The 19,650-nt window shown below is 35.9% G+C and overlaps 2 protein-coding genes across 5 annotated transcripts in view; one reads left to right on the top strand and one right to left on the bottom strand.

Annotated features, from left to right (window-relative positions):
• The first annotated feature begins 10 nt into the window (after window positions 1-10).
• Window positions 11-19,650, top strand: part of LOC114480652 (up-regulator of cell proliferation-like) — a 23,877-nt gene continuing 4,237 nt past the window's right edge. Inside the window, exons 1-4 of one of the 3 annotated variants that reach the window (XM_028474973.1) lie at window positions 11-158; window positions 1,073-1,136; window positions 1,219-1,306; window positions 2,114-2,734. In XM_028474973.1, coding sequence (XP_028330774.1) covers window positions 1,267-1,306; window positions 2,114-2,734 — 661 coding nt within the window. In that variant the 5' untranslated portion in view covers window positions 11-158; window positions 1,073-1,136; window positions 1,219-1,266. Of the gene's footprint in view, window positions 159-1,072; window positions 1,137-1,218; window positions 1,307-2,113; window positions 7,542-19,650 lie in introns of those variants that run through there. The other 2 variants (XM_028474972.1, XM_028474971.1) reach the window with 2 other exon arrangements.
• Window positions 13,885-19,650, bottom strand: part of LOC114480654 (up-regulator of cell proliferation-like) — a 34,749-nt gene continuing 28,983 nt past the window's right edge. Inside the window, exons 15-17 of one of the 2 annotated variants that reach the window (XM_028474999.1) lie at window positions 15,871-15,917; window positions 14,066-14,160; window positions 13,885-13,909 (exon numbers count right to left, since the gene is read on the bottom strand). In XM_028474999.1, coding sequence (XP_028330800.1) covers window positions 13,900-13,909; window positions 14,066-14,160; window positions 15,871-15,917 — 152 coding nt within the window. In that variant the 3' untranslated portion in view covers window positions 13,885-13,899. Of the gene's footprint in view, window positions 13,910-14,065; window positions 14,161-14,250; window positions 14,298-15,870; window positions 15,918-19,650 lie in introns of both variants that reach the window. The other variant, XM_028475000.1, reaches the window with a different exon arrangement.

Below are 19,650 nucleotides of genomic sequence, written 5' to 3'. Positions count from 1 at the left end.
AAGTGACTCACCTGTTGTAAACAACTGTTGCTGTATATAAAGGAATAAAAAAATTGTGCGCCGTACAAGTATGCTGACAAGAAGAACATCTACTTGAAGAGAGAAAGAAAAACTTTCATGAATGAATTATTTTGGCCTGGTTGGAGCTCTTATTTCAGGTGAGTCTTTTAAAAATAATATACGAGCAACAAAACAAACGCTCTGGGTTTCTGTGATGTCTTTGTGCTTTTACTAATTATTCCTGCTTTCTGAGATTTCTTTTCATATCCCTTCCATGAAAAGTGTGGGTAAAGTCAGTGTTCTCGTATCTTTTTCATAATAATGTATATATATATATATATATATATAATTAAATGACAACCTAAAGAGAATTAATGGTTAATTAGGCGTGTAAATGATTTGAGAACTAAACAGTTGATTTGCTCATTTTACTGGGTTTCCAAAAGAAAAAAATTCTTTTGTAGAAGTTTGAATTTTTCTTAAAGGCAATAATAAAAACTTGTAGATCTTAATGGGCCACAGTGATTGTTAAACATTATTTGAATCACATAAACCTACATAGGTTTATACATTAACAATGTTATTGTTAAATATTCTGAGATTCTTGCATAATAAGTAGTTCAATTATTTAAATTACATTGTTGTTTTATGTAATTAACACTATTTCCTAGGGATGCTATATTTGGAAAGAAGAGAATGATTAAAAGTGCTGTAGAACTGTGAAAGATTTTCTGTTATTAAAATGTGGGGAATTTTGTATAATGTGATTAAATTGTATTTATTATTATTATTTTTATTTTTTTAAATGAAAATGTTAGATGTAGTTTACAGACAAACATCACATTCTTATTTCTGGTAGGTCAAGATTCAACCTGAATCACTTTACCTTAAGCTAGGTTAGCTACGCTTATAGCTGCATAGAATTCAATGCGTCTCTTCATTAGGGATGGAATATACCCACATTCCTGTTAATACATCAATTTTCTGGCACAATTAGGTGATCTATACAAATTATGAGGATAAGGCTTGGTTTTAAATAATGGTGTTTTTGGTTTTTATTCTGCAATTTCAGAAGATGCAGAGGTCGGGGCAGCTGAACTGGAGGTACAATCGCTAAGTTTCCCACCACAATTGAGGTAAAAAAAACACTTTATTTTAGGATTGAAACTACCAATATTTAGAAATGGACTGAAAACCTGCAAACTTTTTTCTCTGAAGGATTTCAGCAATAGTAATTCCTCTGCTAATCTTCACCTGAATGAAGCAATGGACCTCAGCAATCCAGAGAATGCTATGGATGCCAGAAGTTAGTGTTCTACATTTTTTTTTTTTTGTATTGACTTTGTCTTGATTTTGAAATGTCAAACGTTTTTTGTAAACACTCAGTTCCCGATATTCATATGAAGCCTGCAGAATATTGTAAAAGCAATCAGTTCTTGTCTTACGGGTTCTTTGGTAGGTCCATAGCTCATAAGTCAAGTTAAAACATAAACTAGGTACAATTCATGCATTTATTACAAAACAATTACCACTAATTGAATTAACTACTGGTTAACTGCGTATGATTGAGAGAGAGATTTTTGGTCATGTTGTTGATGTCATGTTTTTGTTGATGATTTTACTGGTGATTTTAATTGATTTTACTGGTGATTTTAATTGTTCGTATTGATTTTAAACAATTGAATGTTTTATCATGTAAAGCACATTGAGTTGCCTTGTGTATGAAATGCGCTATACAAATAATTTTTGCCTTGCCTTGCCTTAACTGGGGTAAAACACAGTATATACATCATGCACATAGTAGTTCCTTCATTACCCTTATTAGTAATCATGATCATTTTTTATCATTATTATTATTGGTACGTTAGCAATATTTTTACTTTTTGTAATATATACAAATTGTTCATTAATTCTCTCTAATTGCCTTTGAAACTGTTTGTATGTGACTTTAAAAGGTGCTAATATACATTATTACATATTAACTTTTTTTTATTGTACTAAAATCTAGAATCTTTATTCTTTGACAAACTGCTGGTTGAGTTGTGTGCCGAATAAAACTTTATTTAATTGAGTCTCTAAGTCATGTTTTTCTGTTTATTTATTTTTTACACAGAAAACAACCTGGAAAGCTTTCTAAAGGATCTTGGTTTGGATCAGCATTACAGAGAGAAGCTGTCACTTCAAAATATACTTCAAATTGATAAGAAGACCATTGATGATGAACCTGCCAAGTGTAAATCACAACTTCCCTGGTATTTTTTAAAGAAACTGATGTTGGTTAATGTGACAGCAAGAAATGTAAAATATGAATCAGAAAGTATGTCAAATGACGATGACAGTTCAGAGCTCACAGAGTTTGATTTCAATGATCTTTTTGATGTAGCTAATTCAGAAGACATGGTAAATCCTCTAGATGTGATTACTGCTCTATTTCTGTGTTCTGATGGGTTTGTTCAGCAGAAAATGGCTCTAAAGATGTCAATGTGTCAGTTTCCAGTGCCCTTGCTGCTTCCCAGTTGTGACAGTCAACAGTGCACATTGATGCTGTGGGCTATGAGAGACATTGTAAAGCAGTATAGACCTGAAGCTCTTTCAGAGTCCAAGGACTTCACTGAAGAAAGAATAGTCCTCTCTAATCTACCAATGGTCTCCTTTGTGAGACTGGGTGAGTGCTCCATGTCGAAGTCAGAGACCCTGAACAAGCTGCTGAGTAACTCACAGCAGTACCACAACATATTTGTTCACAGAAACATGGAATGTGGTGACAGTCCACGAAGAATATCAAATGGGTTGACTGAAATTACTTGGTACCTTCCTTGTGGCAACAAAAACATTGACATTTTCAGTCAACCAGTGGCAGTGGCTAACCTTCGTGGAGACATTGAATCTTTTGAAACACAGTATTCTTTTTTGTGCCTCACATCTGGAGCAGTTTTTGTATTTTTGGACACTTTTGACACACAATACCTTCCTCTGACAAAGCAAAAATGCAAAGCACAGATTTTCTTGGTTGGTGACAAATGCCCTAATGTTACCTTTATGAATCAGGTTACAAAAACATTAGGCATAACCAAAAACAACCTTATTTTGAAGAAAAACAGAGAAAATGATGCAGATTTTGTCAAACGTTTAAAGGAAGCAGTCAGTGAAGTGATTTCCAAGATAGATAGAAAGATGAGTATTGAGCAGATGGCTGAAATTGCCCATGAACTGAGAATCTGGGTTGATGAAGACTCTCCTGAGTGTCAAACAGCAAAACAACATGCTGATGCCATCACTGCAGTGATTCAAGACCCTTTGACATTCAAAGAAGAGCAGCTTCCATTACAAGGTCAAATATGGAAGGAACTGACAAGTCTAGAGAAAGAAGAGTTTCGCCTTCAAAAGCTTGGATCTGAAAACATAGAAAAGTATAAAAGTGACCTGAAGGAAAAGAAAGATTCACTGCGAAAAAAACAAAACTCTTATGACATTTCAAATCCTATGAAAAGCTTCATCACTGCATTGTCTTTGCCGCAGATTGAGAGGAACTACTTTTTAAAGTGGATGCAGATATACCTTGATGATGTGTCTTGCAGTAAACTGTCTGAACTCAGGGATCTGTACGAAAAAAAGAGAAAAAGCTCTGAGAACAAAGAGGAGATCAAACAACTTGACCAACAACTGACCAACAGTTCATTGGGGACTGAACACTTTTTCCGTGAAATGGGTCAAATCTATGAGGCGTCATGGTTCCTTCCAGAAACAGATCGATCCCGACAACAACTGAATCATTTACCTGAACTGTGTGCACAGTTGTTACTGGATGGATTTCCTCTTGAACTTGTGGATGGAGATGCATCCAACATACCCCTTCAATGGGTCAGTGATGTTCTCTCTCAGCTTAATGAAATGGTTTCTCCAAAGAACAAGATCCTGGTGGTCACAGTACTTGGAGTTCAGAGCACAGGAAAGTCCACTCTCCTTAACACAATGTTTGGAGTGCAGTTTGCAGTCAGCAGTGGTAGATGCACTCGAGGAGCCTTCATGTTGCTCATCAAAGTCCATGAAGAGTTTAAGACAGTCCTAAACTGTGACTTCATTGTGATCATTGACACTGAGGGCCTAAAGTCATCTGTGCGTGCTCAAGTAGACAGTAACTATGAGCACGACAATGAGCTTGCAACACTTGTTGTGGGACTCAGTGATATCACCTTTGTAAACATCCCAATGGAGAATTTATCTGACATGAAGGACATCCTTCAAATAGTTGTGCATGCATTTCTCAGAATGAAGGAGGTGAGCAAGAAGCCAAAATGTCACTTTGTTCACCAGAATGTTTCTGATGTGTCAGCCAATAAGAAGAACGTACAAGCTCATGACAGTCTCCTTCAAATGTTGAATAAGTTGACTCAGACCGTTGCCAAAATTGAAAGAAAGGAGGAGAACATGAGCTTCACTGATATAATGGAGTACAGTTCTGACACTGGGAACTCCTACATTCCTGGACTCTGGAATGGAAACCCACCAATGGCTCCAGTTAATATAGGCTACAGTGAAGCAATATATGAGCTAAAGAAGAGCCTTATTCAGCCAGTGAATGATGTTGATATATGTACTAACTCTCTTTGGGAGTTTGAAGAGTGGTTAAAGAGCTTGTGGCACGCCGTGAAGCATGAAAACTTCCTCTTCAGCTTCAGGAACAGCCTTGTAGCAGATGCGTACATGAGGCTTTGTGCAGAGTTCAACAAATGGGAATGGGAGTTCAAAAAAGAAATTTACATTTGGAGCACAAATGCCGAGAAGAAAATATCTAACTTTGGAACCATTGCTGCAGAATCTCAATCAACTGAGATCAGTGATCTAGTCACAAGTTTGAAAAAAGAAGCTACAGCTCTGCTTTTTGAGCGGGAGAAAAAAACTCTTGACAATCTCACTCAGTATTTTACTCAGACAGAGGATCATGTATGTTTGATCACAGGATACCAGGAGGCTTTTGAAAACCAAGCAAAGAACCTGAGACACAATTTGGAAAACTCTCTACATGTTCAGCTCAGGACAGCAGCAGATTTCAGAAAAGGAATGATAGAAATTGATCAAATCAAGGAGAATCATAACAAAGAAATTGAAAAATCTGTGTGTGCACTTCTTGAGAAATGTTGGGGAAAAAAAGTTCAAATGAGTGACAAAGACTTGGATGAAGAATTTAACAAGATGTGGAAGGAAACTGTGGAAGACCTGTCTTTTCCAGAGATAAAAGCCACTGATGTGTTCAACAATGCGAACCATCACCTGAGAGACAATCTGTCACAAAAAGGGAGCCATGCAAATCAACTGTTGAATAAAAGACTAGAAGAATGTGGACTGGTGCCATTTCATTACACACCTAAAGGATTTGTCCAGAAGTTAGAATACCAAGCACAAGCGTTGTTTACCCATAAAAAACATAACGTACAACAAAAGGCAGATGTCATCACTGCTGAATGTTACATGTTCATACGTGAGAAAATAAAGGACAAGAAACGCTACCATGAGACTTGGATTATAGAGATTCTGCATATCATTGAAAGGGGTCTGCAAAGCAGTGATGTCAAGACAGATGTTGATTTTGAAGTGTTATTAAAACAGCACATCTGTGGTTATGCAGCCAGAAGGTTTCAGAAAAATGAGCAGGATTTTATTAATGCCAACGATCCCTACCAATGTCTCAATCAACACAAAGATAAACTTTGTGCAGATTTCAAAGGTTTGTTCCATAAACAAGAACAATGTAAGCCAAAAGCTGAGGAGTTTGCTGACAAATGTCTGAAACCCGCTGTTGAGAGTTTTGTTCAACATGATCTGGGCCTCAGACTTACAGATGAAATGATGAAATGCAAGGAGTTCAGCACTCGCATTGAAATTCATTATTCGATTTTACTGGATTTTCTGTCGAGGAACGATTTTGAAGACTACTTGAGCTACTGTAACACCTATGAAACATGTGTAAAACAATGGACTCTGCGACAAGTAAAGAAACACTTTCCAAGCTCCACGATTTTTGAGTTAGAGGACCAACTTCTTCAGTCAAGTATTAGCAGTATAAATGATGCCATCCAAAAAGCCAGAAAAGAAACCGATGACTTGAAGTCATTTGCTAAAAGTATCTGCAAAGAACTTGGAGATAAACTGGTCATTTCCCAAGATGCTCTTGGTGCATTCATGATCATGAACAATGTAAACAAGGAACAATTTGCTGATTTACTCACAATGTGTTTGAAAGACATAAAACAAGATTTGAGTGGCAAGTTTTTGGAAACAGATAGCCAAACAAAGTTAGAAGATCTACATATAAAGCCCCAGAATGAGCTTTTTAGAAGAGTCATCGGATGTGGCAGACAGTGTCCGTTCTGTGGAGTGCCCTGTGTGGCAGGAGGAAATGCCCATACTGAACATTTGGCATCTTTGCATCGGCCACAAGGCCTGATTGGAACGAGGTGGAATAAAACACAGAAACTCTTCACTGATATATGCTCCACTTCTGTCACCAGTGATTCAAGATTTTGTTGCGAGGAAACCAATAGCCAATGGCATTTATGTAAGAACTATAGGGAAATCTATCCGGACTGGAAAATTTCCCCAGATGTGAGCCATAAAGCCTCTGACTATTGGAAATATGTCATGACAAAGTATAATAAAGACTTTGCTAAGGCGTATAAAGCAAAACCTGCTGACATCCCTATATCATGGAGGGAAATCACAAAAAAACAGGCAGAAGAAAGCCTAAAACTGGCATTTGGTATCCAAATCAAGGACAAAAGACACCAATGGCATATAAGCTCTAAGCTTGACAAGAGTGCTAAGATTAAATTGAAATTCAAGTAATTTAAATTTAGATGCAGGAAAGCAAGGTCAGCTGTTAAAAACTGAGGAAGAAGCTGGACAGGCTGCAGTGGCGGTCTTTGGTCATGACGACATGTGCCCAAGGGCACAAAGAGGATTTTGTTACAATGGACAATGACAACTTAACCAACGTCATACAGATTATGTACTAAGTGATTGAAATGATAAGTCTTTGAAAAAGATGAAAAGTGAGTAACAAATATATGAATACTACTTATTTAAACATCAGGAAAGGGATTCAAGCAAATGTATATTCACAATTATCTGTATGAACTTTCAGTTAAAAAAGCTACTAGTTTTCAAGACATATCTGGGTTGAATCATTTGACTTGCAAAATCGTTCATTTTAAAAGTCTTAGTGGGGAGGTAATTTCATCTGTGCATTGATTAAAAAGACACTACTTTCTATTTCTTTGTTTTTTGCTTTTCAGCTTTCATTTTCTTCTTGTGGAAACTATCTCCCATTGTATATTCTGTATGTACTGCATGATCACAGCAATAGAAAAAAGCTAATGTATGATCAAATGCATTTTATTAGAATCCTGATATTTAATAAATGCATTTGAATAAAAAACATATTTTTTTCTTATTCATTTCAAATGCATTTTTCTTCTCAAACAAGCTCAAGCAATCATAACTGTAATTTTTTTCATTAAATAAAAAGGCACGCTGATCATTAACATCATTTACCATTTACCATTTTTTGGTAAAACATTTTTTTACTGGGTTTAAGCAAAAAATCCAACCATGTCTCACACACACAGAAATTAAATATTGAAGGAAGTTGTGGCTGTTTACATCTTGTCACGCAAGTACAAAAGGAAGAAACTGGTTTTAAACCAGGAACATGTCATCCAGGGGATGTTTTGAGTTATCTACAGATTATGAAAGTGTGGATTCTAAGCTTTACAATAATGTCTCACACAGAAATCCCATAATATGTCAAGAAGTTATGAAAACGGTGCTCAAAGTTTCTATAGTTTTCATCACCTCAGAGCAGCAGGCTGAGGGCAGAGGGAAATTGCAAATGCGAGCCCAGCAATTTTTTTTGTATGCACAATTTTAAACAGCGTTTTACCTAAATAAACTAAGTATGTAGTTTATTATAGCTTTAAAAAAACTACCTGACTGCTGTACTGCTTATCGCCAGACATCTGAAGTTCCATTCAAGTTATTTCAGTGTAAAATAAATACAAGTGAGACAAGAGACTGTTTTTTTTTTTGTTTTTTTTTTGTTAATTTATCTTGTACAATATGTGTGTAGTATTAACTGTTACTCTACATTGATTGTCTTTCTATGTTAATTTAACTTTGATCCCAGGGGGTTGGGACTCTACAGCAGATAATGTTACAATTCTCAATCAAGGGCATTAATACAAATTTTTCCTGTGTTAAAATGAGGTAATAGTTTCATTTGACATGCAGAATGAGGAGCTCCAACACAACGAGAAGCTGCCCATAAGTAGTTCAGGAAACTAGTATAAAATACATACTTTAAAACAGGGGTAGGCAACTGCAGTCCTTGAGGGCAGGATTCCTGAGACGAGTAGATGTGTCCAACACACCTGCATCAAATGAATGGCTTGTTATCATGTTTCTATTACAGATTTTTTCAAAATAAAAGCAATATTTCTACATGTCGACAAAGTATAATTGCGCTTTGAAAGTATTTCCATTGAAGGTTGTTTTAGGGAGGAGCCTCGCAACTCATGTGAAATCTCATCCTGTGAGACTTCAGTGCAGGAAGATGGACGTTCCAAACCTCCTAACATTCCATATTTCTTTGTTGTTTCGCGCCTAATGTTGCATTAATCATTTTTTAAGTATAACGCGAAGAAATGTCCCGGTTTCATCTTCTGTCTACATGTATCGCGTAATAAATACGCTGAGAGAAGTAGTTATGTCACCAGGTACGTTACGTCCTGTGACGTGTATTTGCGGAAAAGATGTTTCCATAGCGCTTGTGCGACAAATTTAATTGTTGAAACGTCCGAAATACCTCCTCATGAAAGCGTATAAACGTTTTTGCGATATTTGAGTGTTTTCTCAAAAATTGGGTGTGTCCATTACTAGTTTTTATTGCACTTTTTAGATTTTGAGCATTTCCAAGGGTAATGGAAACACAGCTATTTTGGTTTCAACCAGGTGTGTTGGAGCAGGGAGACATCTGAAAGTCTGAAAAATCCGGCCCTCGAGGACTTGAGTTGCCTACCCCTGCTTTAAAAGGTACTTATCATGACCAAGGCCAAGCTATTTTTGCTAGCGGAGAACCCTCTCTCCCCTGGAACATTGAGCTACTTTGCACAATGGATTCAATATTGACCTTAAAGTAACTGCACTCACATAACTTTACATGCTTAAACACATATCTCCACAAGGCCCTAAACTTTTGTCAGTGATTAATGTTACTAATATACTGTAGTCTAGTTATAGAATAGTAGATAGTTTGAAAATAATTAACACCCTGAGCTATTATCAATTATTAATAATGGCGACATAGCATTATTATTCCTCTAAATAGCGGATGGTACCTCAAAACAATTTAATCACATAGTCATCATCAATCACACCTCTCTCCATGATGAACAGCCTATTTCAGCCTATTTTTTTTTTTTGTCTCACTCCCATTTTGCTTTCTACAGTTTTTAAACAATATTTGGAACCTTCTTTAGATCCAACAATGCTAACTTTTGCAATTTTTTAACTGGTCTTAAAATTTTGATCAGGAGCATAATGTGTACATACAGTATATTTTATTTATTTATTTATTCAGTTTATTTTCGACATGGTTACATTCACTTTCACATTTACATTTTTTTTTGTACATGCCGAAAAAGGAGACGAGAGAAGCAGTTTGCTTATCTAAGTCCCTTCCCCTGTTTTGTACACAGAAAATTTACATCAAAGCTTGTCTCTCTGGTCAAACATTCTGAGGTTGTTCTGAACACAATATTATTTCATTTTTTTTTTTGTGTCCTTTTTTGTGTAGGATTTATTCTCATCTGTAGTCAGTAATGTCTTTTTTTATTCCTCATTCCCAGATGTTGTTTTCCTTCCTCCAGTTCAAAAGAAAAGTTAATCTTCTTTCGAAGTACCTTGATATCTTCAGAAAGTTTTCTTAGCCTACGTAGGATTAGAGAGGCACCTTGTTACTTGTAGCGTGTTTTGTCTCTACATCAAGGTTATTCCAGCTGTTGATAGCTGTATTTTCCAATGTTAGATTTAACCCTTTCTTGTATAAACACATTACTATGTCTTAGTTCATAAGCTGTTAGTTTGTATCTTTGTTATTTTATTTTTTGTATTGTAGTTCTGTTTTCAATGTTTTGTCTTTGAGATATATATATTTTTTTTTTTTTGCTATTTTTTTATCAATCCATGGTATTGTGTTTGTCTTAAGTTGGATTGTTATTTGTTTCAAAGGGCAGTATGTATCATATATTGTAGTTATTTTATCTGTGAATGTGTCATATGCACTGTTCACATCTGGTTTTGTAAAAATTTCCTTCCACGCTTCTGTTCTTATCTGTTATTTAAAGTTTTCTAGCTGTTTTTCTCCTTCCAGTCTTTTGTATGTTATTGGTTCGTGTGTTTCTGGGTGGATTTTGTCGTTAGTATTAAATATTGTAAATATTGGTAAATGGTCGGAGATGTCATTTATTAATATTTCGTTGTTAGATCTGAATTTTGTATATTTTTGAAGATGTTATCTATCAGTGCTGAGCTGTGTTTATTAATTCTAATTGGTTTTGTTAAGAGGTTTTAGTCCATTTGTGTACATGTAGTTAATAAAGTCTTTGATGTGTGTGTTTTTTAAGGGATTTAGAATGTTTATATTGCTATTTTGCAATCAGGAGCTTGATACAAACTACAGATTAATATGTTCTCTCCCTTTGGTCTAGTATCTCCATTTCATTGTTATCTTTTATGTACTGTATAATGCCACCCCACCACCTAGCAATTGAAATGAGTTAGTGACAGACCTTTTTTACTCTTGGTTTCCACATTGAATTCAGTGTCAGTAAAATGAGCACAGTCTGAGTCTTGTCTGAAGTGTTTATATATATTTGGGTCCATGTCCGTGATTACCATCAGTAATGTTGTTGTTTAGGTGGATCCTTCGTATTTTCTCAAGTCTTCCATTGTTTTGATGAATATTGGTTTCTGTTCTCTTCTCCCAGTGGTGTGATATAAATCCTGCAGTTTCTCATCCACGTCTTTAGAATCTTTCCTCCTTTTTTTATTTGGCTTGCCTTCCATGCAATGCTTGCGTTTTGTTTTGTCAAGTTTTAAATTAATAAATACCTTCGTTTCCTCAGTTTTTTGCCTTGCTTCAGTAGTTCTCCTTTAAATTTCAAATTCGTGAAGGTGATTTTTACAGCTCTGTTATCATTTCTCTTTGGCAGGAGATGGCAGGAGTTGATGTTGTCAGGGTTCAGGACAATGTTCTTCGACTTCAAGTAGTCAATGACCTGTTGTTCAATCGATTTTGTTTCTTCGTCACTCGCATAACTCCTGGGTTTTATCTTTAGGCCTGTGATGATGACATCTTTCTCTCTTTCCTTTTGTTCCAGCTCCTCAACCCTCGCGTTCAACAGTTTTATCTCTTCAGCATTCCTCTCATTCTGCTGTTTCAGTACCTTTGCTTCACTTTGAAGGTTTTCCAGTGATTTTTCCAGCGTCTTTTCCAACGACTTTATCTCGGCAGATAGACCGTCTTTGAGGTTTTGTAGACCCTCGCGTATCATCTCCTTGACCTCTTCCAAACCCGGATCAGGTTCTAGAGGGCCTCCATGCGGTTTCTTAACCATTTTTTTTTTTTTTTTCTTGGGCCCAATTTTTCAGGCTGTTCAGCTGTAGCCAAGGTTGTGTTATCAGAGCGAGTGAAAACACGCAAATACAAATTGTGGAATTTTAATGTACAAAAGGGACTAAAAAACCTGGAATGTGCTGTCTGTAATTTTAATCATATGAAGTGAGTTACGCTATTGAATTAATTTAAAATGTTATGAAAGTTGGAGATTTATTTGTGCATTAATTAAATAAAAAACTTACATTACTGTCCAAGTCATAATTTTTAATAGAGGGGAGGCCAACAACATGTATGTGTTCTGTTTTAGTGTTGACTGGAGATTGCTGTTAGTCTTTTGCTTTATTTTGATCTCCGTTTATTGATTTGCCCTTTTGTCGTTGAGTTGTTTATTTTAGTTTTTAGTTGACATCAGCATAGCTAAGAAAACGGCCATATCCATGCAAAATGAAAATCACTATTTTACTCAAAAAAGGTTTTTGTGTGATATCTCGATTTGTGTCGGGCCAACTTGTTCCTGCTTTTGCCGTGGCACATCACATTTGTTTAAAATTGTTGGTTTTTGTTTTTGTTCTTTTGATTTTTTAAATATGCTAATTTAAGTCATGAATAAACGACTCCATGGTTCAAACAACAGTACAGAATTATTTAAATGGTAAAGAAAGTCGATGATCTTGTTAACATATCTGGATGCTGTTGCTCAACATAGTTGCTTCTGACTATGCTGATGCTGATCTGACTTCTGATTCTGAATCAAAACAAGATGTAGTTAAAGAAATCAACAACATTACTCTAGAAATTATCCCTCGTTTCCAGTTGACATTAGCTGAAGATGAGTAACATAAAGAATGCTTCGACATGTGGTGGAGGAGCTGGAATGTAACATATCAGGTGCATTCATCACTGCAGCATTCCACGCTCTGTATGTGAATGGGTTAAAGACATGACTTACTGGTAAGCATCTTAGCCTGCCAACAGAAACACATCTAACTGGAAACTAGGAAACCAAGACCCACGTTTCTGAGAATATCCAGTCAGTGAGACGAGGCACACCTTGTTCACTATCAAACAGGACATTCATAAAATACTGATGTAGGACTTTAAATATTGTTCAAGTTACTGTACAGCTCTGTACGGTAACTGTGGACTTTGAATTTTATTTCTCACAAAATTACTTGAAAAAATATAAAAAATGTTCATTAAGATTAATGTTATACATGAAAAACTCTAAAAGGAAACCAGTTTGCAAAATCTCACTAGCGTAAAGTCACCATTCTTCTTAATCACCTCAAATCATCATCTTGCTTGATGCCAGTGGGAACGCCGTTCCAAGTGGTGACGATGGCTTCACGAAGGGCATCCACTACCTCAAACTGATGTCCATTGTTTAAGCTTCCCTTGCCATTCATTCTCCAATGTTTTTAATAGTGTTTAGATCAGGGGAACACACAGGATGATCCATAAAGTGCTATTATTCCTCTGGAAAATGTCTTTTGTCAGGAATTGTAATCTTCAGCATTGTCCTCCAGTCATTACCACAAAGACGAAGGTTTTCAGTAATGAAAGATGCCCCCTGCAACATCTCCACATGCCTGCCACCATTTAAAGCCCCTGCACAACCTGAATCTTCATGTTCCATTGAAGGAAATAGCACCCCACATCATGATGGCGCTCCCTCCACTGTGCAGCGTAGAAAACATATCAAGTGGGATCTCTTTGTCACGCCACTAATGTTGGAAGCCATCTGGACCATCAAGGTAAAACATTTTCTAATCAGATACTAAAACTTTCTTCCATCTTTCAATACCTCATATGTGGTGTTCTATGTCAGCCTGTGTCAGTTCAATTGTTGTTTGCAATAAATTGCTGGCTCAATTTTCATTTTATTGCTTCATTCCCATTAATTCTTTTTGCATTTTTAAGCTCTACTTAAAATGTTCTTGAAATCCAACAGTGCAAAATGTTAATTCTTGCAATTTTGCAACGAGTCTGGAGTGTATATAGCATGAGTTAACCACAATAGGTTGATTCCAAGTGACGTCACATTGTTGAAAATGATTGTGGAATCGTTTGGTATTGAGGTTGTGGACCCACCCGCTCACAAAAAAGTTATATTCCTCCATACTGTAGTAGGACGTGTGAAGAACCAGATAGTTTGTGATATCAACAGCCTCGATGGTCGGCAAATCTCTAGGTTCAGTCGAAACATCACTGATCTTCATGAGATACTAGTCACGCCTAAAGTTGAGCAGAGGACTGTTGGTATATTTATAATCACATGAATGCAGTAAATCATCACTTAAACAGTAATAAATACTTAAATGAGCCTGACTTAAGCACAACTAAACATTGTGTCTTTGTGGGAGAATATTAATATATAAAGCAGATATTTACCATTTGTAGTATTCTGTAGAAGACTGAGGACCTGGAGGATCTGTTTGGTCTCCTTGGTAACTATCAGCTGAACAATTTCCAGCATTTCTTCCCTTCTTAAACATTTGACAAACATGTATTAAATTTCTATTCATACAGTGAGACAACTATCAGCACTTTGTGACATGTTTACAGAAGCAGTTTACCTGTTCTGTTGTTGAGAGAGGACTGTCCCTCTGTCCTTTATCATTTCCTGAGTATAAAAGAGGGAAGCAACTTCCAAAAATCCCAACAAACTATTCCAAGACAATAAAAAAGTCACTAACTTCCTGTTCCTCACCTGCATACTTGTATTTTAGTTTTTCACTTGTACTGTCATTGATACAACTCAAAAGTTGGGATTTTTTTTAAAGTTATTACAAAAATAGGATTCATAGATTGTCATGCTCTGCTGCTGGTTTTGTTTCAGTTGTTCAGAAATCAAATATTTGAAAATCACAATTTATTTTTCAAAATCCTGTTTTTGAACTAAGTTGTTTACAATCATCTCAGTTAATAATGGTTCTTTTTTTTCCGCAAAATATATTTTTTTTAGAAACCATGACAGACAAGAGACTGAGAGAACTTGCCCTGATGAACATTCATCATGATATTCCTATCGATTCTGAGGCCATTCTATGGGAGTTTGACGCGACAGGGAGGCGTAGACTTAATTTCAAACTGGTAGGAATTATTATTAGCCTATTATTATGAAGTGTGTTTTTGTTTTTACAATGTGTGTGTGCCCTGTGCGCCGTTACCACAACATTTTGCTTAGCTGTATTCATCTGTGTTTCAGTACGCTGTTACCATCCTCTGCTGTATATTTTTTTGTTTGATCTGCAGTGCGCGCTGTCGCTTCATGCTCTGGCAGCTGTTCAGGGTGCTGAACCAGGTGACAGCAGTACTACTGAAAGTGGAGCATTCTTGTAGCTTGTTTGCGAATCGCTCTGATCAGGTACTGGCGGGAAGCGCATCTGGTGGTGGGTGGGTGGGTGGGGACTGTGGTTATGTACATACCATGAAATTGAATCCTGGCTGCGCCACTGGTGCTAGTTACAATTTAATTTGTACATTATTAAGAAAATAAACTGCATAGATGTAGTCGAGAGATTTAATATAGAAGAAAATTGTGAAACAATTGTGATGTTGCATACAAAGAGTTGGTTGTTGTTTTGATATATTAGTTAAATTATGTATTGAGAAATAAATATGTTAAATTAATAATATTTGAGATATTGTAATTTACCATTCATCATCACACACACAAAGCAAAAATACAGAGAACTAGTACTGTTGAGTACCGATACTGATTCCCAGGTACCAGGTATCGGTACCGTATTGGGTCAAATGTAAAAGGTACGCATCCACAGTCACCACACATGCATCTTTCATAAGTCTATATCAGATATGTTAGTTTTGTTCTTCCCTCTGCATCAGCAGAAGGTTTATAAAGTTCAGCAGAAGACTGTTTGTTTATTTATAATCATATGAATACTGTAAATCATCACTTTAACAGTAATAAATACTTGTATGAGCCTGACTTAAGCACGACTAGAGATTGTATATTTGTGAGAGAATATTAATATAAAGCAGATATTTACCATTTGTAGTATTTTGTTGACTGTTCGAATCATCAGTAGAAGACTGAGGACCTGGAGGATCTGTTTGCTCTCGTTGGCAACAATCAGTTGAGCTCTTAAACATTTGACAAACATGTAATAAATTAGCTTTCATGCAGCGAAACAACTATCAGCACTTTGTGACATGTTACAGAAGCAGTTTACCTGTTCTGTTGAGGGGGGAGGACTGTCCATCTGTCCTTTATCATTTCCTGTGTATAAAAGAGGGAAGTAATTACCAAGAATCCCAACAAACACTTCCAAGACATTAAAAAAAAGTCACTGGCTTCCTGTTCCTCTCCTCCATACACGTATTTTAGCTTTTCACTTGTACTGTCTTTGATAAGACTCAAAAGTTAGGATTATTTTAAATAATTAAAAAGATAGGATTCATAGATTGTAGTGCTCTGCTGCTGGTTTTGGTTCAGTTGATATTTGAAAATCACAATTTCTTTTTCAAGTTCCTGTTTTTGAACAAAGTTGTTTACAATCAACTCAGTTAATAATGTTTCTTTTTTTTCACAAAATATTATTTTTTAGAAACCCTTCATTAAGTCACCACTAGGGATGGCTACCGACTTCAGTGATGTCATAGGTACTGACCAAATGTTGTTGCCACTAGTGGATACAGATTAATGTAAAATTAAATGGTACCATGTTTCGGTACACAGAACACTGTGACTGTACGTGTACAGTCACAGTACAGGGGGCGTGGCCAGCCTGGCAGGTTGACCACGCCTGGGAACAACTTATAAGGATATGTCACAGCAATCAGTTGACGCCTCTGAGGAAGACTGCAGACAGTCGAAACATGTCAGGTAAATAACAGCTTTTACAATAAGTTTGACAGAAAAAAGAAATCTAAATATATTATTCAGATAACAAGACAAAATGAAATTGCTTTATTTCGTGTGTTGTTCATGTTTTTAAACAACAGCTTTGTTATTGGGCAGGTAGTATATGTCTATGCTGCTGCAGGCAAAACTGGGAAAAATACTTATTTAATTTTTAATTAAAAAAAAAGACTGAGGTAATGAAATGCTTTAATAAACTAATGTGAATATATTTTGAACAACAGGAAGTGTAGTAAAGTCTAGCTACCAAAGTAAATATATCTGAACCAGCACAGACTAGAGTTTTGTGGATTACTTTGATGTCTTTTGAACCATTAATTACTGTTCAAGTCAAACTTTATCTCCATCAGTACCCGTAAATGCCAATCAATCATCATATTTGTCTTTGACACTCAATGTTGACAGCATGATGCTTAAGGTGAGGTCTTTGTTTTGTTGTGCATTGCCTTCCATTTTATGGTAAACTCCAGTAGTATACATGATATTTTGGTAGAGCTTGCTATAAAAATGCACTACAGGTATTCATATGTTTCTCAATTGTAGAAATCAACAAAAACCAGTCTGTGTTTGTGTGAACTTGTGTTTTGAGTCCATATTGAGGCCCTTCTTTGAACCTCTTATCTTCTCAGTAGGGTCCACATTAACCAAGGTGGCAGATATTGGCCAAGGATGATAGTTTTTTTGTTGTGGTGAAAAACCATGTTTATAGTTTTTCCATTAACCAGGATCTTTTTGTAGGTTTTAGGATGGCCACTTTGACGTTTCCCCTGCCAGATTAATTCAGATATCAATTTGTTCTGTCCGTCAAATGAACACATTTTTTTTTTTTTTTTCTATGTTTACATTATATCCTGAGAGAGAACCAAAGATTTTTTTAAGTTTGGAATTGTTGTTTCAGGTTGTGTCAAAAATAGCAGCAATAGCTGTTTTATAAAGTTATGTTTATTGTTAAAACAAACACTGATTTCATCAAGTCTTAAGGAATGATTAAGACTCAAACATAGTTGACTTCCTCATTCTGATGTTCAAAACTATTTTCTATTGTCGTGCCAGAAAAAGGTGTGTCATTTAGAGCTGAGAAACAGTGGCAAGCTTCCTCGAATTGTTGAAAAAAGTATCTTCTAGTCAATCCGGCTATGACTCACCTGTTCTAAACAAAAACAATCATCGCTTCCAGGAAGCTGCAGTGCCAATTATTATGGAAATGTGACATTACAGAAGTGTTGTGACAGTATTGTCGTGATTCTTTACAGGAAAAAAAGAAGACAAATAATATGAAAAGAGGCAGATAATCTCTTTCAGGAATGGATGGAAATTTTAGGTGAGTTTTTAAAAATGTATCATCAAACAGTGTGTCAGGCTTGTGTCATCTTTGATCTGCCCCAAGCTGAATTGTTTTTTTCCATGAAATTAATTGTGCTTTACAACATATAAATGTACAAAAGCATTGTGTATAGAAAAATATTTCGAATTTTATGCATGAAATATTTTTACACTGAAAAAATTTATAGGAGTAATGCCACCTTCTCCTGAAGAATTGGACCACTTTAACATTAAATTCAATGTATCAATTCAATGGTACTGTTACAGGACTTATGTTAGTTTTGGTTATGTTTTTGTGTTCCTCCTGTCCTAATGTACATTCATTAGTCAAAGTCTTTCAGTAATAATATCCAGTTCACTAGATTGGGGTGTGCTTTGTTATTCATAATGTTGTATATTATTTTGCTATTTTGAAACATGCAACTAAATTAGCCCCAATAGCTTGATATGAAATATCCACTTTAGTAATTAGCATTCTGACTATATTTAGGCTGAGGCTACGTGGACAGCTGAACTGAAAGTGGAAACGCTGAGTCTGCAACCACAATGGAGGTATGTTTGGCTTAATTTAATATCAAAGCAACTTTTTGCTGTTTTACAAATGTTGCCCCAAATGTTCTACATGTTTAGCTAATTGTTTTTTTTTCATCTTTCAAATGAATGTGCCACTAAGCTGTAGATAATCAATCAACCTCTGTGGCTGTGCAAGACATTAAAGTTTCAGTTTAAGATCATGAACGCAGAGATTAAATTAAATTCAAATAAATTCAACTTCATTTAAATACAGTATGAAATAAATGTATAAATGAAATAAAGCCTTTGATGACTAATGATTTGAAATGTTGATAAAGCCAAGGATACTTTTGAATCATTTAATGAAGCTCTGGGTAAGGAAAAGAAAATAAATGAACATGACTGATAAGAACCAAGAAACACAAATTATTTCCAACAAAACATGGAAAATAAATCTCCAAATGTTGGGTCCACTGTACTTCTTAAAACTACTAATTAGAGCAAAGCCACAAATAATGGGCTGTTCAACAAAGGTAAATAAGGAGCAACTCATGTGTCATTCAAGATGGTGGGCCATATTCTTTATCTGGCTATAAAGCTAAGCAACAATAAAACTTGCAAGGCATTTTATTAAAGCACAGCTCATCTCATAAGTACTTCTGGAACATTTGGGGCAACATTTTGAAAAACAATTCCTTCTGCCATTCTTAAAACAGAAAGTAATTTTAATCTCCTTCTCTGAAGGGTGTCAGCATTGATGATTCTAGGGGGAATCTTCCCCTTATGGAGGAAGTGGATCCATTAACGCTACAGCGTGACAATCAAGAGAATGCTTCAGCTGCTAAAGGTCAGCTCAATATACTTCATCTGAAGTTATGATGATAATGTTCAAATAACGGCTCAGCAGTTGCTGCCCCCCCCCTTAACCTGTTACAGCCCACTTTAGGATGTAAGTCAAGGGCTTGAGGGGCTGCAACATATAAAGCAAGCCAAACACAAATTATGATTTCAATGTTTATTAAAGCAAAGGTCCTGAAAAGTAGTAACAGAAACATTATTATCTCTGAGAAACAAAAGATACTGGAGACCCGAGCCAAACTGAACTATAGTAGGGAAGACACATAGGCCAATGTCCAACACATAATAATGACATAATTTTTTAGTTCAAATGTATTTTTACATTGTCAGTCAGTGATGGCCCAGGTTAGATGCAAATGGTGACCCTCCGATTACTTAACTGGTGCCCCACCACCAC

The sequence above is a fragment of the Gouania willdenowi genome, chromosome 18 (genome assembly GCF_900634775.1).
Source record: "Gouania willdenowi chromosome 18, fGouWil2.1, whole genome shotgun sequence".
NCBI lineage: Eukaryota > Metazoa > Chordata > Actinopteri > Blenniiformes > Gobiesocidae > Gouania > Gouania willdenowi.
Note: the sequence above shows the minus strand (reverse complement) of the source record. Positions and strands in the feature narration are given on the sequence as shown.